A 26,650-nucleotide genomic window follows, 5' to 3' on the forward strand; every position below is an offset into this window, starting at 1 on the left:
AGAGCATAGATACAGTTCTTAACAAATGGAGGCACCCATAGGCTTTCTGACTCATTATACCACCCTGGTAACATAGCAACTGAAGTTTCTCATGGCGCCTCTTACATCTTTTTGATATATAGATCTATAGCCATTATGTAAAGGATAACAGCCACTGAGGTGTCCTGTTATACAGAATTAATGGACGAGGGGGTTCTATTTCTTCTCTCCGGGTGATGAAAATGTACATAGCCCATATTATTGGATCAGGATGCTGTCTGCCTGTCCCTACATACCTTCCTGCCTGTCAATCAAAACCAACGCAGTAACAGGTCAAGCGCATAAGAATTCTTTATTCTCAGTGTGACTGATCAGTAGTCTGGGAACCATATGATAATGTAAATGTCCATCTTCAGTCACATCATTCTCACCAAATGCATCACTAAGCAATAGATTAAAAGTTGATAGTTGACGAATACATTATACTACTTGAACTGCAATCATTCCAATCACTGCGACAACTGGACTGCAATGATAATGGGTAGGGTACAAGATACTGTATGCGTCATGGAAACAATTTGTGTATAATGTGGCCACTGGACATCTCCAACAGATACAGGGCATGATGTCATAAAACTATTTATACAATTTACCCAGGAAGGCAATCAATGCCTATTTAATTCAGACACCATATTTACATTTCTGTTTGATAACAGTCAAAAAATCCATTTCAAATTGTGTTTGTACCTTTCTTTGTCTACACAAGCACACAACATGAGACAATATCATGATTACATCGTAATCTCAGTATCATGACTCTTAAATCATTCTAAATAATACTTTACCATATGCAAAATGTCACAGTAAAATTACAAAAATAATCAACTGTATGTACCATAGGTTGCTGTATGAATGATGCTTGAATGAAGCACATTTCACATGTAAAGACAACATTACAGCACAATTCTTGGTCTTTGTACACAGTCATTCCTTTTGCTGAAACGGGTCCACAATCATAAGGTGTGGCTTAGAATAAAACTCAATTAAGAAATCCTTGAGTATATCCAGGTCGTTCCACTTTTCTGTCAGTAACACTTGGTTCCTCGGATGGTTGGTTGCATGCTAGAGAAAAGGATTGGTCAATGACAGAAAGTCTACAATTTTCGGTTTCCAGTACATTGAGCGGAATAATGCCTTGATGAAAGTCTTCCTTCTCTGGTTTTGTTGCCGATGTGAATGCGCGTAATTTACAAGTCGATGCCATAACTGGTGAGGATATGCGCCAGAACAAATTCTTTAACATTTTTCTGAACTCGCGTCGCATTAAACAGTAAAGAACTGGGTTCAAACAACTATTTGCATTGGCTAGGCAAATAGTTACGGGGAATACATACGTGTGCACAATGTAGTATGCTCTGTCCCAATGGATAACATTCAGTTTTACCAAAACTCCCCAAAATGTCATCGCATGGTTGGGCATCCAACAAAGAAAAAATGACAGAACCACAATTGTCACTGACTTTGTAACTCTAGAACGTCTTGCAGTATGGTTATTGTTCATACTTCTCCTACGAACGAACCTTAAAAGCATCAAGTAACAAATTGACAGTATAAGCATCGGCAACACGAAAGCAATGAAAATTTTTTGAAGATGGTATAGGGCAAGCCAGCGCTGTCCATTTGGGAATTTGAGTAAACACAGCTTTTCCCCAGCAACCGTTTTTACCGTGGCAAAAATGGTTGTTGGTGCCGTGGCCACAGTGGCCAAGATCCATAATACCGCACTAACCCATTTGACAGAAAACATCCTATGCCGAGTGCGGTTTCTCAGTGCTGAGGCGACAGACCAGTAACGGGTGATGCTCATTGCAGTCAAGAAGAACACACTAGCATACATGTTCATAACAGTGACTGACAGAATAACTTTACACATGGCATCTCCAAATGGCCAGCTAAAGTCCAAAGCAATGTCCACTGCCCAAAATGGCAGTGCGAGAACGAACAGAAAGTCAGTTACAGCCAAGTTAAGGACAAAAAAGTTAATACTTGATTTCTTTCTACTCTGCCTTAACTTCATAAGAAAAAATACCAACAGGTTTCCAACGAGTCCCACCGCGCACACCACGGAATACACAACAGATATTATTATCCTAAGTATTGGGGTGCCGTCTGCTGGCAAATCTATATCCTCAAGACTGTTAAATTTATTATCCGACAGAGTTTTGTTATTCGGTCCGTTCCCGGTCAGGTTGAGGATTTCCTCCATCCTTTCAGTAAGCTCTCTCATCAGCACCGGTCCGTTTAATGTTTGCATATCACCACAGCTGACTTCAGCGACGTGTCAATACAACCACATCATGTTCCACATTTATAGTCTAAAAAAATAAGCAATTGTTTGGTAGCTCTTGGGGCAACGAACTGCAAAACTGCGTTCACTGTTCCGCTCGGTGAAGTCAACACGCTTTTTATATAGGGTCCATTCGCCACTCCCGCCTTAGGTGAGAGAGCATTGGAGAAAGTTGTGATTGACAGTGTGTTCTGATGATGCAGCTAGTATCATTCTACATTTGATGCAAACGGTAGTCCTGTCTGTCTATTCTCTCAATTCCCCTTGAACCAATTTATTAGAAAATGCAACACGTTTGTGGCATTAGCCTAAAATTCAGATGCTACGCTACTATATTTATCCATCCCAAGTAGCTCCACTCTTTAAATCGTTTACTTAGCCTACTTGATTAAATTAACCGCAAATAGTCTAAATTAGGCAATATGCTATTTCGTAATTTGAGTCGGGGGTGCTATGTACAGGAATGCCCAGCAGAGGAGGCACTAACTGAGGCTATAAGACTGTAGGCCCTTTTGCGGAGCAGCTCTAAACTACAATGCATTCAGACTATGCAGCATGCGCCTGACTTGCACTTTGCTTAGGGGGACTTCAACAGACCGCGGAATGTTACAAGGGATTTCCCACTGATCATGGCTAATGAAGCCAGGATGCAAGCTTTGAAAGCGTGATCTGTCATAGTTATTTCTAGACAGAAAATTGGGACCCATCGTTCCATAAATCAATGGTTGACGCTCTAGCTGTCTCTTCTTGGACTGAAAATTAAGACTGCACTCTGCAGTCATGAACAATAGCTCTCAGTAATTGTACAAAATAACCAATCCTAATCCTAATGTAAAATGTTGTAGTCATTTAGTAATGCATGCACGCTAGGCTACTCCTAATACACAATGATTTTATTTTAGACGTGTTGAAAAGTCATTCGGACGCATTTGCCTTTGAGACCATATTCCAAAACGGTTACCAAAGATACAGAAGGACAAAGGATTCCCTTTTGCCATTCTTCGCTCAAGTTTCCAGAGAGGAGCATTCTTCGGGCCCTCCCACCAACTCTTTCGGCGAGGGCGGTTCTATAACAAAGTTTGGGTTTGTAGGAGAAACTTTCTTCCTGTGCTGGCAGCAGGGGTAGATGCTGAAGAGGCTGTGCGCCTTCTTAGCAAACATTCACACGAGCGGCTTGTGCATAGGGCATGAGCCCGGAGGAATGGTCCCTAACCTCCTGAACGCCAGAGCGTCTATGCTTCTATGATTTAGTTTCACAGGAGATATTATCCAAATGGTCAACCCGTCCTAACAATGCATTTCAAAATGAAAAGTCTTTAAAATGACAGTCGTTACATTAGGGGAACGAACTAGGTAAACGGTTCCATTGTTCGACTTACAACATGATGCTATATGTGTACTGTGGAGTTCATACGCTTCTGCGAGCAACTTCTTTTCACCTTTTAATCACTGCTGGAGTGCTCGTTATGCTTGAAAATATGACATATGGAATTGTACAAGGAACAGGTGAGCAATCTCTTTATGTCGATCAGAGGGGTTCAAAGGCCTCGTAAAAAAATCTTTAACATTCAACTCGACATTTATTATAGTCCGTATTTATTAATGCCATATTGAGTTCTTGTTTATTGATAGGTATATTTAGTGCATGGAATCGCATACCATAATAAAAAAAAACTTTGTCTTAAATTAGCTGTAAGTGAGCTTTAACATGTTGTTGTTAAAAAAGTAGGTAAATGTCGTTTGCAATCATTTGATGTACTTGGGGAAAATAGGTCAATAAAACCTTAGCGTGAACCTGGACCGCTCAGTGAACTGAAGTTACGGTGTGGTGGGCGTGGCCTAAGCAATTGGGCTGCAACTGCTACAAAGTTAGCCTATATGGTTGTCGAATTTGACTTACAGAGGTCAGCAGGGGAATGTGTATTGCTTGTAAGGTCGTTTTTTGTGTCAGAAATCGATTTCACATCCTTGATTAGATGAGATCTGTAAAGACAAACAAAAGCTGAATGCTAATAATAATGAATGAATGCTGACTATAATTCTCAGATATGATAGGTTATCTCCAACATGTCCGACTTCTGTGCAGTGAAATTTAAACTGTAACATTATGGATATGCTTCTGTATTTTGTCATAAGCGCTTTGGGTTCTTAAACATCACGGGTGAATCCAGTGTATGTTTGAGGCCAGGCAACACTCCCTTCATGACAAACTCCTTCCTTGACATCAAAAGAGGACTGACAGCAGTTTAAATACTGCAAGTGGGGTATAATAAGTTAGAGTTTCAGAAAACCTCAGGCTATAATGGAGACTGCCTTATGGTAAAGAGGCGAGAAACCTTTTTTTCTTACTTATATCCTGTCACTAGGTATTATGCTCTGGAGATTAACACTCAACTAAAGAGATGGCTTCCTACAGAGTACCCTGTCATTTCCTGACAGCTGATGTGCCTGATATATAGCAGCAGCACTGGACTTTAATATTTAATGCATGTTAGTTCAGACATAAATTAGTTTTCATTCATTTTGGCAGTACATGCCACAGTTGCAATGATAGAATAGCTGTGAAGAAGAAAAACATTGCACTTACATAGAAAAAAAAGATTTACTTTGGGCCTTTTGTTATAGATGCCCCCCAAGGACTTCCTCCGTATGAAGTAGTTCACCCTCTCAGGGTGGATTCAAGGGGTCACTTCATTTCCAGTGCCGTGTCCTTCCATGTGAGCCGGATTCAACGGCGGGAAACCCAGGAGGCCGGGAGGCTGGCTCAGGTTTTCTACCAACTGCAGTATGGTGGACGCAACTTGCACTTTAATCTCTCTCTGAATCCACACCTTGTTGCCCCAGGGTTTGTTACAGAAAAACGCTACGGTGGCCTGCAGGGCTCAAAAGTACACCGACCCCGCCACTCTCTCTGCCATTTTATTGGGAAGGTGTTGGAGGGCTCCGCCGCGAAGGGTCAAGCTGCTCTTAGCACCTGTGATGGCCTTGTGAGTGCCCTACACGGGATTCTGTTCAAATCTGGTTTTAGTTTTCCTGCCAGAGAAGAGGATAACCTTTGAAATTTCCAGAATAGATATTCATAGTGTGTTTAACTGTTTCCCTCTATTGTGGATTTTGACCTGATATGTTATTGTAATGATAAACTGGAGTATGTTTACATTGTATAGTTGATGAGCACTATCTCAAGTGAGATGATTGGATTGTCTGAAAGATGACATGCTGAGATTAAACTGAAAACATAGTATTGCAATGGTTATTATTTTCTCGGTTTCAGACTGGGCTTTTCAAGCTAGCTGAAGATGAGTTCTTCATCAGGCCGCTTGAGCGGGCTGATGGTGAGCAGGCACCACAGGCTCATGTTATTTATCAGCGCCAAGCTTCTCAAGTGGAGGATGAGCAGCTGCCGCCCCTCACTGGTGGACCTGCACTCAACGGTTCCTGTGGCTTCAACGGTGAAACACCAGGTGCGCACTGCAACACATAGTATTGCAAACACTATGTGCCTGTAAACAAAAACACAAACAGTCAGGGTTGTGCAGCAGCAGCATTTGCAGATTTAGCCTCCAATGGATTTTAATTTATTGTATGAGTTGAGTTGGAATATAAATTTAATTGGTTGTGGGCGGCACTTGGGTTTTGAGGATTGAGGATTTACTGAGCACTTCAGTCAGTCAGTGATTTAGTTTGCACGGCATGATTAAAGTGTATGGAGACTGAAAATGCAAGGGGAGCTGAGCTTCCAAATCAGCAGTGTAGTTAAATTCCGTTTTTAATGCTGGAGGGTAAACTAGAGCAGTCTGGGTAATTACGTTCTCTCTCACAATGATCTTATCTAAAATATACCGGTAACCAGCATTATAACATGTAAATTATGTATAATATTTTATATGAATTTAACTCAACCTTGATCCCAAAACTTTACCATTGCTTGCAACAATACTGTATAGAGAGCTTATGAAATTACTCAGTTGGATAATAGCTCATTGATGTAAGGGAAATAAGAGTTCCCCCTCCAGATTTCCAGAATAGATGCCTATATTATTCTTCAGTGTTATTTCAGGAGGCCTACACTGGCATAGAATAGTATTGCAATGAATAATGAGTTACTATGTTCCAGGTGAAAGATGTTTAAGGCAAATGTCACGATATTAGTATACCCTAACCCTAACAATGACAATATTTCCTTGTGGGAGTGATTTTCAGAACAGACTTAGTGTATGCTTTGTGGTGTTCTTAAACAGCGCTTGCAGTGCCCAGCAGAAATAAATCCCCCATTAAATCGGAATAAAAGCGCACACATTCTCTGGACATAATGGACAGGCAGAGCATTATTGACAGTGGTGAATGGGGCTGCTGGGTGGAGGATAGATTGGATGATTGAATTGAATTGTCCCTCTGTGAACAGATCCGTCCAGGGGTCTGCAGCGCTGGGAGAGGCAGCGGGAACGTTGGGAACACCGACAGCACCGCAGGAGGATCCACGAGCGCTCCATCAGCCGTGAGAAGTGGGTGGAGACACTGGTGGTCGCTGACCCCAAGATGGTGGAGTACCACGGAAGCAAGGGAGTGGAAAACTACATTCTGGCCGTCATGAACATTGTGAGTGCACCGTTGAGGGCTGGCGAGCAAAGCCAGGGCAAATGCTCCAGTTCCACTTCCACTGCTGCTGTCTCTCAGGTTTTATGCAGCACTTTTTGGAGAGTGTGGTGAAGAAAATCCTCAGAATTAATGTCTTTTTTTTATCCCTCCTATTACTTGCTTACTACTTTGATGCAGAGTTGAATCCCTCTGCATCCCTTCCACAATCTCTGTTTATGCAGAGGCCTGTTTAAGCAACCTTTAGGCTGCTACGGCTTCCTTGGGCGGCAGCCAAGTCAGCTGAGCTGACCCAGTCCCTGCACCGTTGCAGTCTGTTAGGCACATTTTCCAAAATACACCCATGGCATTTTGCCTAGCAGCTGTTACTAAGGGGTAGGCAATGGAAGACAGAAAGGAAGACAGATTTCAAAGACAGAAATCTTCCCCTCTTTGTTGAGCATGGAGGATGTAATGTGCAGGGAGAGACATTCATTATTCTGCTCTTCCTGCAGTATCGTGGAGTGAATGTTTTTTTCTTTTCTTTTCCTCTGGTCTGCAAGTGAAGTGCATTGTGTTTGATGTTATGTTTGAAGGCATTGTACTGAAAGGTGTGAGAGACACAGAGAAAAATCACAGGAAGGAGCCATCAATCTTTCCGTTAGTGCTGCGTGCATTCTTAAAAACACGTCATTCCATTATATTTCCTCTCCTGTGCCCTGCCTAGCAGAGAGAGAGAAAGAGAGAGAGAGAGACAGACAGAGAGAGCTAGAGAGAGCTAAGTGTTAAGGGACATAAACAGCCATGCCAGGTATGTAAGTGCTGCTGAAACAGTGAGCCAGGCTCAAGACGTGCACAGATGACGCAGTGCCATTAGTTCAACAAAGCATTGCTTACGTTTAGAATGGAGGGCTCTGATGTGTGGCAGTGAGAGAAAGAACTGGAAAGAAAAGCAGAATTTTGAGGAATAAGTCCCTTTATACCTATGAAACAGTCACCAAGAGATTGCTGTATGTGCACTTTGTTAAGGTGTCTCTCTAGCCTTCAGAAGCACCCCTGTTAGTTTCACTTGCTTTTCACAGATCTAACTGTAGCAGGCGTTGGTCATTCTTTCCAACCCTTAGAGCATGTTGAAGCTCATGTGGTGGTTTCCTGACATACGGCTCACAGTGAGATTCTCCACTGTTCATTTCACCCAAAGTGGTTTGCTGCTCCACTTTCTTTGATGTCTTCGCTAAAAACATGGGTTGATCCCTCTGCAGATTCCTGACTTTATAGCCTATTTTCGTCTTCCCTTACACACTGTGGTAGGGGAGGAGGTGTCGACTTCTCTTTGTGCCTCAGTCCTGTGGAGAGAGAGTGAAAGAGATATTTCCATCCAAGTTACATTTTCCCCAAGACAACAATGCTGTCTTTACTTTCAGACATTTGAAACATCAGTGCAGCACCTGTATTAACGAAGAGGTGCAGATGTGTTATGTGCAGTCAGTATGCAATAGTATTCACAGTGGCCAAACTAGGTTTGATCCAAAGTCTGCTATGCACAATGGTACTTATATATATATGATAAATATATATAATGTTTTGTATCATTGAAATGACAAAGTAATTTTGTTGTAGAAAATGAATTTCTTAAGAAATACTGTTCATTTGATGTTGTTTAATTCAGACTCTTTTGCCAGCTCCACTAGCCTAGTGTTGTGCCTATGGCTCACAGTTTATAAATGGTCAGTAGTGGGAACTACTGTTGCCATCGCGATTTCCTTTTAAAAGTTTCTTATTTAGGAGATATCAATTATCAACAATAACAAGCCAGCTGGAACCTGTTGCACTCTCTCCCTCTTGTGCACGCTACTCGCATAACGCAGGCCTAGTTAGATCTGCTGCAATGGAGATACTATGTATCTCGATGTAACAAGCTGTTTTGACATTGACATGGTAAACGCCCTCTAAGAAGAGTGTAAAGCAGTTTGCTGTAGCCTAAAGTTAATCACAACGTCGTCTATGCTGGACAAAAATAGCGAGCGGCCTATGATAACCTAATTAATTAAATGCACGGCGGGCCGGATTAAAGTGTGTGGCGGGCCGGATTTATGATAAAGTAATAAATGCACGGCGGGCGGATTAAAGTGAGTGGCGGGCCGCAGTTGGCCCGCGGGCCGTAGTTTGGACACCCCTAGCCATTTGAGTTCCATTTGATTGACCAGCAGCAATTCAAGTATGTTCATTGTGGACCATTTGGCTTTGTTCAGCATACTTCTTCCCGTAGAGTTTTGAGAGCCTGAGAGAGACGCTGAGGCATATGGACGAATATATGGCTTGTTTGCCATCAAAAGGTCTTTGTGCTGTTGCTGAATTGACTTCGCTGGCCTTGATGTCTTGGAGGGCATCAAAAGGGCTTTGTTGTTGTTTGAAGTCAACAACGATTTCAAGGGCTTTTTGACAGACGTAAGTTTCTGCCATGTGCAGTTCTGTGCTGTGCATGGCATTGTCATTATGTCCACCACAGCACTAGGTTTCCTTATATGTTTTATCTTTTTTCTTCTTCTTCTGTTTTTTCAACAAGTTGTTGGTCAACGGTGTGTTGGTGGTGGAGTGGAGTGGGGTGGTGTGTTGTGTGGTGGGGTGGGATGAAATACTGCATTGTTAACACATTATTCTTGTAATACACAGCTAATTGTATGAAATTCTTTCAACATTAAAGGCGCTCTAAGCGATGCTGGGTAGCGTCACTTCTGTTGATGTTTAAACAAAACAGAAAGCTAGCTCGCTACTTCCTCCCCTTCCCTCCCATGCAATTGAAACTCTCCTAAACGTGCAACTCGTCGTGATTTGATGGAACAGTTTCTTATGTTTTTATGGGCAAGGTTTGCCCAAGTTGTTTTGTGGCTGTTTTTGAAGCCTGGGTTGTCCACAGAGATCGCATTTTTTTTACAGTGTATTCATGACTCAGGCAGCTAGCGGATGTTGAGGTGATGTTTGCTGTAAGTGACAAAAAATTTTTTAGCCTAAAAAACGTATGACAACGCTTAGAGCACCTTTAAGGAGACTTACAGTATAGGTCAAAACTGGCCTATGGTTGATAGATTCTGCTCCTTTGGAATAAAAATACCGCCTTTTTTTCCCCAATTTTTCCTTTCTTCCATACAATCAATGTAAGTTTCCATAAAACCATCAATTACAACAAAAACAATAGCAGTAGATGAACAAGTTGGCAAATGCTGTTTGAAAAAGTTAAACTTTTAGATGCTTCTTGACCAAACTACAGCTGCCTATGGACTGCTGTTCAGTATGAGCTTTACTGCTTAGTCATATTGACATGAAAGAGTCAATCACACATCAGATGACTGTCCTCTGTGTTGTCCTTGTGTGTGTATAGGGTTACGGTCCACATGCATGACCAGGACTGGTCAACGCGATCGTAGGCCTACTAAACGTTATGTAATGTGAATTCATCCGTTATGTTCCTTTCCAGGATGGTTGATGTATCACCAGATAATGTTGATGTAGCAGTTCTGGACTACTAGACAGTTATATATTTTTCTGCTTCCATATTTATTCAGGAAGTTATTATTTGTATGGAATGCAAAGCAAGAATGGACAGAGTTTAAGCAAGGAGTGTCTTCAAAAGATAGAAGCATTATTGTAAACAATTATATCCTCTTCACGGTTAACTACATTGTGCTTATGAGTGTTCTCCCATAAATGGAAACAAATCATTGCCAGCCTCTTCTAACAAAGGGTGATTTTGACAAAGCTTTGACAAAGAATGCAATTTTCTGGGACCTCTTAAGAAACCCAGCTACACCAGCTAAAACATTAGAACATGCTAAACAGATGCACTCCACTGTTTGTTGAGCAGAACCATTTTCTTCCTCCTCCTCCATCTCCTTACCCCTTTTTGTTTTTGCAATGTGTCAGTGCTATTAAGGAATACATTTTGCTTTTAATTCATCTAGATTCAGATGCACTATATTTTGATACTTTTATATTATTTATTATCTAATATCTGACTTCTGTAGTGTATCATTAATGCCTCTATAATGTCAATATACTGTATTTCCAAGTGATTATTCCTCTAAATGTTTGAATTTACATTGTTAATATTTCTTCTGTTCAATGGGTTCTGTTCCAGGTAGCTGGGTTGTTTCGGGATGCCAGCATAGGCAATGCCATCAACATTGCAGTTGTCCGCATTATTCTGCTGGAAAAAGACGAGGTAAGAATTTCCAGTTGTGAGCAGTATTTTATTTGTATATGTGTACGTTTAGTGACGATATACTATGCATGCACACAAATACACACTCATGAACACACGCAAACACACACATAACATACACACACATGCAGGCACACACATACAGTACACACACAGTAGACATATGTACGCAGGCATGCACAGACTCAAGCGCATACACACACACCATTATCCCCACACACCCTATCTGGACACAGAGATGTGTTAAAAACAATGCAAGTTGTGTTGTTTTCAACACATTCGTTTTAAGAGTGTACAATTAAACTAATGTAATGCAGATCTTGGAATAATAAGAAAAAAAAAATATTGTATGGTTGTCACGGTTCAGACAGACGACCACAATTGCGTCACACCAGAAAGTTTATTAAACTTAAGGGAAAAGGGAAGTAGGGAGTGAGTGAAGGCTCCAGGGGTTACTGGGAATAACAGGGATACAGGGGTTCCGTCCAATGTGCTGTGTCTGTGTCCCCCCCAGTGGCAGCGATGAGTCCTATGACGCCGGTGGTGGGTGGTCCGGAAGTCCTGGGGGGGGGACACAGAACACAACAGGGCGGATGAAACAAGGCAGAAGTACAGTTCAAGGGAAATCCAAATTCGTAGTAGCAAGGCAGAAGACTGGTCAGAGTTACCGGGATCGAAGAGTAGTCAGGAGTCGTTACGGCAGAAAGCAGGTCTGGTTTTCTGGGGCAGAAGAGTATCCAAGATTCAGGCAGGTCCGGGGTCACAAAACAAGAGTGCGCCAGAAGCGCGAGCAAACAGGTTCCGGGTGTGAGCTTTGCAGACGATCTGACAAAGGAGAGCTGAAAGACAGGGCTTTAAATACTGGGAGAGGTTAGTGGGTAATGCAGCGCAGCTGGCAGAGTAATTAGAGCAGAGCAGAGCAGGGACAGGTGGAGCTAGTTAGGCTGAGTAGAGAGAGTGGTGAGCAGAGTGGAAGATAATGGAAACCAATTAAGGTGGTAACCCGGTGGAGTGAGAGGGCTCATGACAATGGTCCCCCATGAACGGAATTCCATGAAACTTGGCGTGCATTCAGAGGGTGTCATAATGATCCTACACTTCAAATTACCGTTTTTGTTACCGTAAAATACCATAACTCCTCAACAAGGTCCACCCGATTTTCACCCGACAGTTCTGACATTTTTTCAACCACCACAACAGAAGTTCTCATAAAAGCTCTGCCCTCACCTATTGACCAGAGATTCTCTGCCCTCACCTATTGACCAGAGATTGGAACTGAATAAGCAGAGCTGAGGCAGACTGAAGCTGACTGGAAATGGGATTCCATTTTTTATCCCTAGAGAGAAAAAAAGAATATGTGTCCCATGAAATGTACATGCACAACAGTGTAGTGGGTTCAGTGCCATTTTAATACCAAGCGATGTTCATAAATCTGTCATCCTAACAACTGCCATAGAAAAGCCTATTGCCTCATCTCATTTTGTTTATTTACATACTGTAACTACTTCCGGTTTCCTTCTTGGCTTGTGCTTGGTCTGTTACATAACCCCTTGTGGTGTTCTCTAAGAGAATCCCACCGAGAGAGCATTATGTGGCTCTGGAGAGAGATAACTACTGTTTGCTTGTCCTTTGCACTGCATCGCTCTCTTGGATTGACTCAGGAATGAGCACGCTCCGATCCGTGGAAACAAACAGTTGGCAGCCTCCTCTGAGAGTGGGGAAGCCATTACCACAGGAATTCTCCAGGTTTCCCCCCCTGATTAGAGCTGACAGCTCAGGCCAGACACTGTTGAGATCTGTGCCCCTCCTCGGGAGATAAGCTGTAATTGATTGATTTCTGCTATTCACCCAGCAAAGGCAGCAGTCTATTCTACTCTGCAGGTAGAATAAACATTGCGGCGCAGGATAAATGCAAGCATGTCTTTTTTCTGGCTTGGAGACATTGTGAAGATCTTGCTGTTCTTTCGGTATTGTGTTGCCTTGAGGCATGTTGTGCACTTCAATTAATGTTTTCTGCAGTTTTTTTCAGACCAAAGATATTGACACTTTTATGAGCTCTTTATGGCAAAGAGGACAATTTCTCTAGACCCTAGTAAGCAACTTAGATATACCTGCTATTCAAAATGTAGATAAATTCTGAAAGAGGCCGGAAAGCCACCAATATCCAACACAATGCAGCTCTTTTACCAATGATGCCTTCAATCTCATTCTGATGCTACTCTGACTTATGTCATGGAGAATAAAGTCTCTGACATTGCCAGTGCGCTGGATATTACACTGTTGATAGAGTAGTAGGATCATGACCCTTTCAGTCAGTTTTTGTCTAAATGGTGTTGAATATTGACGCAAGGGGCATGATTATCAATTCTTCCAGCGTTTTGCCTTAAACTACTTTGGATTAAAATAATCTGCGTAATGAAATCCATATAGATGTACAAGTTACAGCCATTCCCTGCCATCAAGTGCATCCAAGCTTTACAACAATGCAATAGCACTCACTAAACACTTAGCCCCTTTCTCAAACACACACATACAAATAATGTAAATATTTCTGTCGCCTGTTCCTATACCTGCACATATAGTACAGTCTTATCTGAATGGTATGTGGCTTACTACAGTGAAGAATCCTCATACCAAAAGCCTGAGCTCCAACCTCCCCGACTGGAGCCTTTATACCACTTTTTAAGCATGAGTCATTCTCGACCAAGCCTGCAGTGCACACCCAGTCATGTTAAGGGATTATATTGTGACGTTAATATGGTAATAATTTAGTCTTTTGATGGCTGATGGATCCTTTTCCTCAAGTGCCAGAGGTGGTGAAGTTTTAGCTCAGCTTTTGATGTAATAGACCAAGGAGAAATCCAGTCATCACATCAGAGGGGAGTTAAGAGGGGTTTTAAATGTGAGGAATCTAGCTCATGTGGAAGTTACAGTTGACACTAAAATGGAAATTTCCTCAGCAAAATGTCAGGCATTCCTCAGAACATGTGCTGTGTCGGACGGTAGTCTTTGGATGACAGGTATGAGATGCTGTCTGGAAGTACATGATCTGCATGCTTAAGCAGGTCTTGCCCTTAAAGGTGCTATATTATAGATCAAAGTTATCTCGAACACAGTTATTTTTGTGACCGCACTCTTGCTTTGCCTCACTGTTTTTACTACAGTGGCTAATTAGCGCCTTTTGAGGTGCAAAGTGGTATTATGAGACAGGATGAGGTGGGGCTAGCTAGGTGGTTAGCATTAGCTTTGTTGACACACAGCATAGGCATTCATGACATTACGTTAATCATCACTAGTTAATTTTGTATATAAATTCATATTTAATTATAATAAACAGGCTTGGAATTTCACCATTCTGGGGGCAAGGCCACTTGGCCTTCAGTTGGGCATATTTGGTGGGGGGCACAAAGGCCACATGTCAGGGCACCAAGGCCAAAGTTAACTATACAGTAGTAGGCTATAAAAATGATCAAAGTTGTATTTAGCCTATTCACTGCAGTAGACCTGCATCACTGTATGAAACATTACACAAACATGAAACATGACATATTACATATAACTGTAAATCATCTGATCATCTAATAAAAACAGATATCTAGGCTATATATAACATTTATTTTATATTTGGCCTGCTATGAAATCATGTAGGCCTATTGAACAATTTAAATGTAGCACAGCTCAGCTTTAAGAAACTAAAATAGCCTAGATGCATGCTTAGCATTTTTTGATCATTAAGGCTACTTTCACAAACTCTTAGTCAGCTGTCCTCTGATTTATCAATATCTAGGCGATATTTGTAACATTTATTTTGTATTTGGCCCGTTATGAAATCATGTGGAACAATTTAAACACATTGTAAAACTTAAAGCCCAAATTTGGAGACATCCATGCATGTCGAAATTTACTGCAAATTCAACTGGATTACTCTGAAACGGCTAACTGTACAGGGGACTGCTTTACACCTTTGTGTTCGGTAAGGTCTGCTGTTTGTTCTGATATATGGTTTGTCATGTGTTAAAAGAAGGGTTCGTGAAGTATTCCACCGAGATGAATGGGTAGGGAGATCATGGACGCAAAACCTTCAGTAGAATGTATGATTAAATTGAATTATATTATTTACTTTTCTCGCGAACCGTTCAACACAGCAATTATCGGCTAACATCGTTTAAAATCTGAGCTCTTTAAAAGCTCTTTCATGTGATACTTGTGATGTCTGTGTGATGAATAGGCTACTTCGCAAGTAGTTCAACTGAGAAGAATGGGTGAATTTGGACGCACTTTCTTGCGCTGTCACTTTCTCCACTGCGTAAAAGACTAAATTAATTTGCGCTGTGAATGCTAAGATTATTTTGACAGGCCACAGGCTAAATAAAAATCGCTATCAGTAGGACACAAAGCAGAATATTGAAAGAAGGGGGCACCAAGGCCACCGTGGCCTGTAAACCTATGATTTTCAAAGGGGCTCACGGCCAACGCAAGGGGCTACGACGGCCATGGCCGTCATGGCCGCCGTGAAATTCCTACCCTGATAAATTATAATTACATTGAATTATACATTTACATTATTCTTCTTAATCATGTTCATGTGCTAAACAAACCATTTGTCTTTAAATGTATTTCATGAAGGTGACTGTTTGTAATCATTAGGAGGACCTAAAGATCACCCACCATGCAGACCACAGTCTGAACAGCTTCTGCAAGTGGCAGAAACGTCTGAACATGAAGGGAGATGGACATCCTGTCCATCATGATGTTGCTATTTTACTTACCAGGCATGCACACCTCTCATTCCTCTTTGAACTCCAATCAAATGGGTCTTTAGTCTGGAGCTTATTATCTTTTCTAGATGGTGCCATTGCTTCAGGAAAAAAAGTTGTCACAGCATGTTAGGCTATCTTTGATAGAATCACAAAATAGAATGAGCCAGTGTGTGTGTGTGTGTGTGTGTGTGTGTGTGTGTGTGTGTGTGTGTGTGTGTCTGTCTTTGAGGAGGGGGGCTTTGCATGCATACTGTATGTCTTGCCAGGTGTGCACGTGTGTGAGGTTGTGTATGTACTCTATGTGCACGTGTGCTTGCTCTAAAAAAGAGGATAATAAGTGTGAGGAGAGCAAGGTGGACAGTCTTTGTGTGGCGGTTGGTGGGTGTTTGTGTTCGTGTGACGCCTGATCCCTCTCTCCTCAGGAAGGACATCTGCGCCTCCATCAATAAGCCGTGTGAGACGCTGGGGCTGTCGCATGTGGCAGGCATGTGCCAGCCCCACCGCAGCTGCAGCATCAGCGAGGACACCGGCCTACCTGTGGCCTTCACGGTGGCACACGAGCTTGGACACAAGTACGTCCCCACTAGTCCTAGTCACAGGGCTCTGTCTTGTGAGCATGGTCCGCATGGACACTTGAAATAGATATTTGGTTCTTCTCAAGGCAAAAATTATTAAATGTTTTTTTTATTACAGAAATTTATATTATGGCAGTATCGTTCCAACATGGCATGACCATGTAGGGTTTTTCTGAGATGTACCATTTTAGAGAACAGTGATTTGTAAAGCATGCATTTTGATGCTATTATATTTGCATTTCATGATTACATGCTTCAAGGAGTTGGTCCTGGAAAAGATTGCAAACACAGTTAAGGTCTGAAGTTGATTGACTCCTCCCCTCACATAGCTTCCATAATGTGCTGAAAATATGGAAATAACATCCATCTGTACTGTATCAGGCAATTTGAGACATTATGTAACATATTAATAGGTAAACTGAATTACAGTTTACAATGCAATATTTTCAATGTTTTCCAAGATTAGCCATGAATGAATTTTGATTATCAGAACGATCATCATTGAGAACACAGTGGAAAAACAATTGAAAACAATAGTTCACAATGTGATTTTCCCCAAGAATAGCTGTAAACAAAGTAACACTTGAAAACAGTGGAAAAAGATAGTCAAATTAGTCATCTATGGACAGATAGGCCATGTGTTCCTAATATGGTATTTTTAGTAAAGGACTGAGCAGATGATTTCATTTGTAAAAACAACAGGTACAAAACTAGGCTTTTGAAATCTGCCATCCTTTGGCCATCTGCTTTTAACTGGTGACGTGTGCATTTTCATTTCAGCTCCTGTCTTTGAAGGAATGCTTAGGCTTTTTTATATCCACACATAGGAAATGTCTTTATTTAGTATTTACCTCTCATTTAGAATTCAGAATAATTTTAGGGGTGGGTTTTATGATGTTAGTGAATAAAAACCCAAAGCGTTTAACTGTCCCAGTTAACACACAAAGTTTTGCCAAGAGGAGATTTGGCCGTCATGGAATGGGAACAACTGCCACAAGACCATCAAATGAAGCGTGCATCCTACGATTTCCAGCTGGATTACTGTTGTTATACACAACATTGCTCTAGTTGTTTCTTTGAGATCCTCGAGTGGGAGAGGTATTTATGATTAAGGCTCCACTTTATGCTGTAGTACTGATATGCCTCTATAATACAGAACTGCCTCCAAACAACCTTGATGATTTAACAAACAACACAAGCGAACGAGAATGAGAGAGAACACAAGAGAAATAGCGATATGGAACAGACGAAAACACAAAAGTTGTTGAACCTTTATCCAGTGAGCAAACAATCAGAACAGCATATCAATAAACTGTGCAACTATTTCCACATAAAATGTATACAGACAGAATGTCATGACGACAGCAGTTACTTACAGTGATGCAGACATCACTGCCACCCACACAGCCAGCTGTAATATTACCCCACTGGCCTTCCTGTCAAGCTTGTTGTACATTAGTGTTTCTCTGTTAGTGGTTGGGTGTGGAGATTTGCTGGTGCTGTACATTAAGAGAACTGACTCCTCAGTGATTTGCTCGCTCTTTCCCCACAGTTTTGGGATTCAGCATGATGGTAGTGGCAACGACTGCGAGCCAATCGGAAAGAGGCCATTCATTATGTCCCCGCAACTGTTGTATGGCGCGTTCGCACCCAGCTGGTCTCGCTGTAGCCGCCAGTACATCACCCGCTTCCTTGAGTGAGTCACACACACACACACACACACACACACACACACACACACACACACACACACACACACACACACACATTGGCAAACTGCTCCCATGGCTTCTGGCTTCTTCTATGTATTCTCTCTGTAATCTCTGTCTCCTGAATATAGCATATGGACGGAATTTTTGAAGTGTTTCTTTGAATTAGATTTTGAATTATGTACCTGCTTGTTTCAGTGACTAACTGTGCAAATTACAGCAAAACTGAATGAAAGCACAAAATATTTAACAGTCAGTAACATTTTTGTACTGAGGAAGTTTCATTCATCATCGCGGAACACTAAATCTTCTATCAGTCCACCCAAGATTGAAGTGAGTTTACCAAGTTGGTACTCGACCGAAATGAGATCTGGAAGCAGAGGAAATTGTTGCACTTATCCGTCCAAACAAGCTGTCTTGGAGCCCAACTGCTGTGTGTGTGTGTGTGTCTGTGTGTGTGTGTGTGTGTGTGTGTGTGTGTGTGTGTGTGTGTGTGTGTGTGTGTGTGTGTGTTCACGTGTGTGTGTGTGTGTGTGTGTGTGTGTTCACGTGTGTGTGTGTGTGTGTGTGTGCTCACGTGTGTGCATGTATGTGTGTGTGACAGTGAAGCTTTGACATCAAGACAACACTGAGCGAAATTGCACTTCAGGGTCTCTCCAGTTCTTTGTGAAGCCTCCATGTGGAATGCATTAAGCATGGCTTGACGTCTGCAGCTTGACCCTGGAAAGAGGTGGGGGGGGAGGAGTGTTCAACATGGCGGGTAGTCGCCTAAGACCCAAGGGAGACCCTGCAACACTATCAGCCACCATGGGCTGATTATCTTATGTGGAGCACAGTAATTGATTTATTTCTGCATATTTCTGTGAAAGCCTAGACCCAGAGCTCACAGTGCTTTACTCTTGGCCCTCAACTGCTTTTTTTTTGTACCATTTTTTTAGGCTGTTTTCTCTTCTTACAAAGTCAAATGAATCCCCTGTGTCTTTATGTAATCCTTGTGGATTTCCTCCGCAGTTCACATGATAAAAAACATGGCAGCACACTTACCCTGAACTCTGCAGTTGCTGCTATAAAGAGAATCACGTTACATGTGGCTCAGTGACTAGCTCCTGTTGCAGCATCTGTTTGCCACAGAAGAAAGATACACAAATAGGGCCATTGTTGGTGCATGCATGACGTTCCTACTAGTTCTGTGGTACAGGCTGTGAAAAATAAGGAATGCTTTCACAACAATAAGTGCCCCCAAGTGTATGAGGGCTGACTATGCTGTTGTTTTTGCATGCATTGTAAGTAATTAGTTCACTGCTTTGTTAGTTCACTTTACACCAAAAAACCTTACTGCCGCTTTAACTGTAAGGGCTATTAAAGCACATCTTTGGCTTCACAAGATGATTTTTAATGCACAGAATGAGAATACTGAGAACTAGCGAGACATGACTGCAATTTATGAGCTGGACAGACATTCCTGATGGTGTTGAATTGTGGTCACTGAACACATGCCAATGTCAGCATTTCAAAAAACTTGCGCTTGTTTGCCAGAATGTGAAATGAGACATTAAGCTGTTTATTGTCTTAATAGCAGGGATAGTTTAAGATTGAATCAGCAGTCTTAAATGACTTGTGTTATCAAAAGTGTTCATACAGTATGTACAAACAAACACTGAAGGTTAACACTGCTGTAAAAATAGGACTTAGTCGACACACTGCCTCACCCATGTACAACAACTGGGAAGCAGCACTTTTCAAGTGGCGTGTGGCATGCTTCTTGTGTGAGCCACTTGGCTCAGCTCTCCTCATATGAGGTCCAGACCACAGTCATCTCTTTCACTGGGCGTGTGAACTCATTCTCCCTCTTGCCAGACCTCTGTGAAGGCCATTGCTGCTGACCATGGGGGCCGGCGGAGTCCCATGCCATACCTGCCTCCCTTTCACCCCCCCCCCACCCCCCTTGTGTGTGAGGCATCACGCCGCTAGTTCTCCAGCTCGGCACAAGAGCGGCAAGCATCACACAAAGCTGCATTATGGCGCTGCACATCAGAGGTCTGTTAGAAGCTAACTGAATAGAGCGGCTTAATGAGATGCTGAGTGCAAAATGTGTATGGAATGTAGGAAGAATGGGCTGAGAAGTTGTGGTTGCGTTGCGAACAGATAGCGAGCCTTTTGTGGTACTTTTTGATGTCGTGCGGCCTCCAGTACCATAATTGCATTGATAAGTATCACAGAGAGTTTGACTGGCTAATGGGGGAAGTTGATAGCACGGGACTTTCATATGTTAACTTTTTTGAATTTGTGGAGATAATATGGTCATGCAGGCAAAGTCTTTTGTATTGTTGTCTATACATGCAGTCCCATGCTGAACTTGTTCTTTTCTATGGGCAACAACCCGGGTACATGTGTTGCAGGGAATTCATTAGAAGTCTGACCTGTTAATTGGATCAGTTCTGAGAATATGCATCGCAGCACATCAAGACCACTGTGCTGTGCACCATGGCTAACGAATAGAGAACCTCTGAAGTATTGTTAAGATAGATTAAAGAGCTTATTCTTGGGAGCGTTAAATAAATAACTCATTTATGTGGTCAAGGAGAATGCTTTAATCACCAGAACTTTGTGCATAATCTTATGTCATCTCACATGAGGCATGTGTTGTGTAGATTATTGAGACAAAAACAAAACTCTTTGGGGGTACAAGAACAGACAGGAAGTCTATCTGGGTCATCCTCTTCCTTTGAACTGTGTTTGTTAAGACAATGAATGACAGCATGACAAATAAGTACAGTGTTGCCAAGGGCATCAAATGTAGTCCTGTCCATAAAAGCTACGGTATGATGAATAGCCTTCCCTCCCCTGAATACAAATATTCAGAAAGTATAATAATATATTTTCTAGGCTGCTGAAAAAAGCTAGTTGATGTCTTTTGCAGACCACTGGGTCAGTGGTGTGCAGTCTCGTGTAGGAGGATTGGTCTTCCTGTTGTACCTCCGCATATTTCCTCCTGTGAGTTTCAGCTTTGTCATTTGACCCAGGCCGGTTATGGCACTCTCATCAGCATTCTGCTACAGAGCACACCGGTCTCTGGGTATACCTGCGTGAGAGGTCAGCAGACGCTTTGGGATCGGCCCACTCCAGTTGTTATTATAGCTTACTAAAACACCTGGATAATGTTTGACTTCTTAAACTATTTTAACATAAGGTGGCCAGTGATAAGGAAGGAAGTTCATGGAGCACAAATATCTCCCCAAAATATTATAGAGAAGCCTTAGTATAGTAATAGATATGACATAGATGCAAGACTAGTAGCAGTAGATACAACACAAACACATCAAACAATTGCTATCCTACTTCTATAACACAGTCATGGATATATGCATGTTCATTTCTTTCTTTTAAGTGCAAAAAATACTAAACAGCACATGCAGTCAATACTATCCTCGTAGATATGTATGTAATCCTGTGTAAAAGCAAAGTTAGTTAGTATTCCAACCTTTTTTTGTACCCTAACAGATCAACTCATTATTTTACTTCTCTCTGTGGTGGTTATGTAGGAAGGCCTGTAAAACAAATGAAAAAGTATCTGAAAAGGATGTTCTGTGCTATATCACTCACACACACACCACACACACACACACACACACACACACACACACACACACATACTGTACACACACACACACTTGTCTCATCAGTCAAAGAGAATGTGCTCATTAAGGGTGACTTCTGCATGCATTAACTCTCATTTGCCTCATGTCCTTTAATAGCCTGTTTATCAGACTTTTTCATTTGATACTATTTCCGTCAGATGTCTTTACAGATTTTATGGATTTATTGATACTCCTACATGAGTCTTAAGGCAGAAGTCTGTCTGCATAATGAACTAAGAATTATTTGTACTGTATGTGGTAATATCTTCTTGAAGAAGATTGCTATGGTTATAGCTATTATTTTTATAAAAGATAAGCTCTATGGCATTATGAGCCATCACGCTCATTAAATGCTCTACAGACCAATCATCTCTGTAGCAATGCCATTTAGGTAGATTATATACACATTATTATGGACTTTCTGTAGAAGATCAGTTTCCATTACAATTAACTACATCATGGCTTTGCCATGGTTCTTTATGATACAGCCCTTTAGACATTGTAAGGGTTGTAAAAGTGAGCTCTCTTTCTGTGTTTAAAAGACAGAATACATCCTATTCTTTCTGTCAGCCTATTCTGTTCACCCAGGTAGCTTTGCCTGTGGGCACACTTGTGTATTTATGTAAACAATTGCATAAAAGGTATCGATCTGTGTGTGGCAGTCACATCTGAGGGCTCTCGTCTGATGTCTGATTCGGTACTCCACAGTCGAGGCTGGGGCTGGTGTCTGGATGACTCCCCGGGGCGAGATGAGCTTCTCCAGCACGGCCTGTTGCCGGGCGCCCTGTACAGTGCCACCCACCAGTGTCAGCTCCAGTACGGCTCCGGCTCTCTCCTCTGTGACGAAGTAGATGTGAGTACATCCCTTAACATGCGTCACACACACATCACAGTGTTTGCTTGCACTACATGTTTCAGTGTTCACTCCCCTACATGTCTCAAGCACCTTGATAGCCCTGTCTACATTGAGGGACAAAATGACTGGGCCTAAGTGGTGTAAGCCGATGGCCCACTGTGTAAATGGGGTTATTATTACCACCATTAAATGTAACAGATTGTCACTTTGAATACTCTCTGTTAGTTATTCCAGTATAGCACAACAACGTTTTTAGGAAAATGCAGCCCTGCTCTGAATTTAGAAAATAAGATTGCACAATCCTGTAGAGTGAAGGCATCTTTGTAAGATGTAATTTTAAACATATCACTTATCTACCATTTTCATACTATACATAAATACTAAGTGCTTTACATTTCACTAGATTTTTTCTCTATATTTGACACAGAATCAGTCAAAATCCTTGTACTAACAAAATACATCGAGGCACTTTGAATCAGCATCTTCATGCACGTACAAGTGTTTCCCAGAGGACAAATGTAGTGCTTGGCTTACTAAGATGCTTGAAAGAATAACTTTTGAGGGCATCAGTGATGCCATATGTGCACTATTGAAGCTAATAGAATGATTACAGAGAGGTGGGAGACAAACTCACAGTTGGTGCACTTGAGACAGAAAGCCAGCCGCAGCTGAGATAAGCTGGAACGATTACGTTGGCAGGCTAGTATAAATGCCCTTAATCTACACTGGGGTTTTCACAATAGACATGCACCGGCTTCTGTCACTGAGAATCCATCTTTGTCAGATTTTGTTTGCATTAGCGAGCAGGAGATGACTTTGGGAAGATTATGGGATGGCTTGTTGACTCAATTGGATGAAAACACCAAGCCCATGCAGTCCCAAGGGCAACTCAACAGAGAGTCAGCACTGTGTGTTTATTCCTTTTTATTGACGGAGGACCGTTATACACGGTGCTGTACCTCATTTACACCTGAGAAAGCTTGTCCAAATCGGACAGAATATACAACAGACTGCAGCTTTTGGAAGCTTCTGGAGTTTTTGCAGGAAAAGAAAGAAGGGAAATGGAGAGAAAGAATGAAAGAAGGGAGGGGGGGGGAGGGAGGGAGGGAGGGGGGGTTGTGGGGTAGTAATGAGGCCACACACAAGCCCCAGCGCTGCGGTATGAGGTTTCAGCCGCTCGTTTCCGTAACGTGCTGTGAGGTTTCTGCGGGTGGTTTTGTAGACATGCAGCCAGACAGAAAAACAAGCAAGAGTGCAGGCTACAGGCACATCCCTCATTACAGCACTAGTCACGTCAAATGCTTTCCTTCAGCCAAATCCCTCATTGTAAATATTTTCGATTGCACAGACCTTTTCCTAGCAAACATTTGTTCAGATTACAATGGTAAACGCCTTGCTTCGGCCTCTTGTTTTACATGACATTTATAGGAAGTCACAGTGTTGTGACGTATGAGGTAACAGTTTGAGCCTAATAACTCCCAGTGTAAGGTTCCAGATCACTTCTTCTGGTCACTGTGGACAGTATTGTACTGTGGTCCAAGTAGGCCATACAATGTAGGTCAGTTCTATCCCCTTGTACTGTGATGGGTGATGCCATCTGGATCATTAATGTTTATGCTTTTAACTTGCCACAAACTGTGCATTAACTGCTAACAAAAAATCACTTTACAGAAGACCCAGCACATTGCATTGTGATGTCTATTAGGTCTGGAATAAATATACATACAAATATTTTGGTATGTATACTACTTGTATCATTTATTTTTGAGATACAATTTTGAATTCAGTCATCCACATCTACTGGGGTTGTCTGTTGTGGTCTGTGCTGAGCAATTACGGCTGTTTGATCCTGACAGAGGCATCAGTTTATATCTGCAGCCTGGCACATCCCACACCAAGCTTTTGTCACTGTCCGATGGCCTTTCCTGATTATACACTTGGGAGACGATTGCTCTCAGCAACAATACAACACACACACACACACACACACACACACACACACACACACACACACACACACACACACACACACACACACACACACACGCACATGCACACACATACACGCCCACACAAATGCACAAACACCCTCAATCATCACCAGAAATGTCACAGACCACAGAGCATATGATTGTCGTCATCTCTTAGTTCCAGATAAATTCTAAAATTGGCTTTCGGCTCTCTTATCAGTATCTGTTAGCAAGTGAGAAACTTATCAATGCACAGCTCTGCCAGGCTATTATTGTGAGCTGTATTCCTTGGCTCAGGAGGTTAAGAGCCCAGCCGATATTTGTTGCTTGGTGTGTTTGTTGCATTCCACATTTTTTTCTTTTGTCATTTAAAGTCTGATAACGATAACCAGATATGTGCCTCGAGTCTGTGTTGCAGACAAAAAAAAGCTATCAAGCACACAGGACAGGAACTCATTCTACAGATAAGCATCTTTAGAAATGGCCTGAGAAAAGGGGATGAAATGAGAACCAGCTAATGACTTTTTACTTCAATTTGACATTGTGGAGGTGTGTTCAGTGGAAGCAGTTGTCTTTTCTGGAGACAGTGGAACCAACTAGCACATTAGCACCTGTTTTAGACATAGTTTTGTTCCAATGTGCATCTGAAAACATGGCATAGCATGTATAAACAGAGCACAGATGGCTAAAACAGAATTCTGCCAGCTGCAAGAGTATAAAATCAGTTATTCTTTTCTGATTTATTTAATTAACTAATTAATTATTATTAATTATATATACTCTTTTGATCCCGTGAGGGAAATTTGGTCTCTGCATTTTTCCCAATCCGTGAATTAGTGAAACACACTCAGCACACAGTGAGGTGAAGCACACACTAATCCCGGCGCAGTGAGCTGCCTGCAACAACAGCGGCGCTCGGGGAGCAGTGAGGGGTTAGGTGTCTTGCTCAAGGGCACTTCAGCCATTCCTACTGGTCGGGGTTTGAACCGGCATCCCTCCGGTTACAAGTCCGAAGCGCTAACCAGTAGGCCATGGCTGCCCCCAATTTACTGTATGTATACGGTATGGGAGGTTGTGGGAAAAGTGGAATCTTTAAGCACAATTATGGGAAGTGATGTACAGTGAGCAGCTGATTAGGTATTCTTTTGTATGTATGAAATATATATGAAATGTGTGTCCACCTTTTCCTGTAAAAACAGGTGTAATTCTGATTGCAGGTTTGGTGTAGAGCAGTTTGCTTATTTGAACCAGAGTACATCTGCCACACAGTGTTAGAGAGTGATACAGATTTGTTTCTATCTCTGAATGACAGAACGCAGAACACGTACAGTAATTTGTTCCTTACTACAGTCAAGCAGTGTGTGTTCAATCACAGCAGTTGAAATGGACTGCAGCAGATCATCGAAATCTAGCGAAAACACTTGTTTCTTTTGGAGAGGGCCCTGTCATTTTGGATAGAATCTAGCCAGCTGGTATGAATGACAAAATAAAACCCACCAGGACTATATATAATAAGAGCCCTGCGTGTTGTGGTTGTGGTTCTGATAAACCTGCAGGGGACTTTTGGGCAATTCCATGAAAAATTAAATTTTTTGTAACATCTATAACACCAGTAAAATGTGATAGTATGTTATGATGTGAATGATTACATGACATTTTAGCATTTGCTTTTTTTGGCTGAAGAATGTACATGAGAAAAAATGCAAAAAAAAATGAATGTTATCATTCACATCATACAAATGCCAAGACATTTCACTGGCGTTATGGATGCGGAATTGCCCTTTTGTGTTTGCAGTCAAGTCCCTTATGCATCACGTTCACACCAGGAATATGAAGCCATTGCCCATGAGGACTGAGTGTATATTATATCTACTGTATGTGAGTAAAGCTCTGCTCTGCTCTACCTCTCTCTCATGCAGAATGTTTGCAGCACGCTGTGGTGCACTGTGGGGAACACCTGTCACTCAAAGCTGGATGGAGCTGTGGATGGCACCAAATGTGGTGAAGGGAAGGTAATGAGCA

At 41.9% G+C, this 26,650-nt stretch overlaps 2 protein-coding genes across 3 annotated transcripts in view; one reads left to right on the plus strand and one right to left on the minus strand.

The window, feature by feature from the left end:
• Window positions 1–364: 364 nt before the first annotated feature.
• rxfp3.3a2 (relaxin family peptide receptor 3.3a2) lies at window positions 365–2,371 on the minus strand. The gene has a single exon (XM_042062155.1). The coding sequence runs from the start codon at window positions 2,291–2,293 to the stop codon at window positions 1,019–1,021; it is 1,275 nt and encodes a 424-aa protein (XP_041918089.1). The 5' UTR covers window positions 2,294–2,371; the 3' UTR covers window positions 365–1,018.
• A 1,000-nt stretch (window positions 2,372–3,371) lies between these two features.
• Window positions 3,372–26,650, plus strand: part of LOC121682129 (A disintegrin and metalloproteinase with thrombospondin motifs 7) — a 64,882-nt gene continuing 41,603 nt past the window's right edge. The window contains exons 1-10 of one of the 2 annotated variants that reach the window (XM_042062153.1): window positions 3,372–3,832; window positions 4,952–5,313; window positions 5,601–5,790; window positions 6,732–6,925; window positions 11,037–11,120; window positions 15,768–15,892; window positions 16,303–16,452; window positions 18,008–18,151; window positions 22,511–22,655; window positions 26,548–26,640. In XM_042062153.1, coding sequence (XP_041918087.1) covers window positions 3,709–3,832; window positions 4,952–5,313; window positions 5,601–5,790; window positions 6,732–6,925; window positions 11,037–11,120; window positions 15,768–15,892; window positions 16,303–16,452; window positions 18,008–18,151; window positions 22,511–22,655; window positions 26,548–26,640 — 1,611 coding nt within the window. In that variant the 5' untranslated portion in view covers window positions 3,372–3,708. Of the gene's footprint in view, window positions 3,833–4,951; window positions 5,314–5,600; window positions 5,791–6,731; window positions 6,926–11,036; window positions 11,121–13,864; window positions 14,141–15,767; window positions 15,893–16,302; window positions 16,453–18,007; window positions 18,152–22,510; window positions 22,656–26,547; window positions 26,641–26,650 lie in introns of those variants that run through there. The other variant, XM_042062154.1, reaches the window with a different exon arrangement.

This window comes from Alosa sapidissima, chromosome 14 (genome assembly GCF_018492685.1).
Source record: "Alosa sapidissima isolate fAloSap1 chromosome 14, fAloSap1.pri, whole genome shotgun sequence".
Lineage (NCBI taxonomy): Eukaryota > Metazoa > Chordata > Actinopteri > Clupeiformes > Clupeidae > Alosa > Alosa sapidissima.

Bases quoted from the DNA above. Each gene is read 5' to 3' on its own strand.
- rxfp3.3a2 (XM_042062155.1), bottom strand. From the start codon at position 2,293: ATGCAAACATTAAACGGACCGGTGCTGATGAGAGAGCTTACTGAAAGG.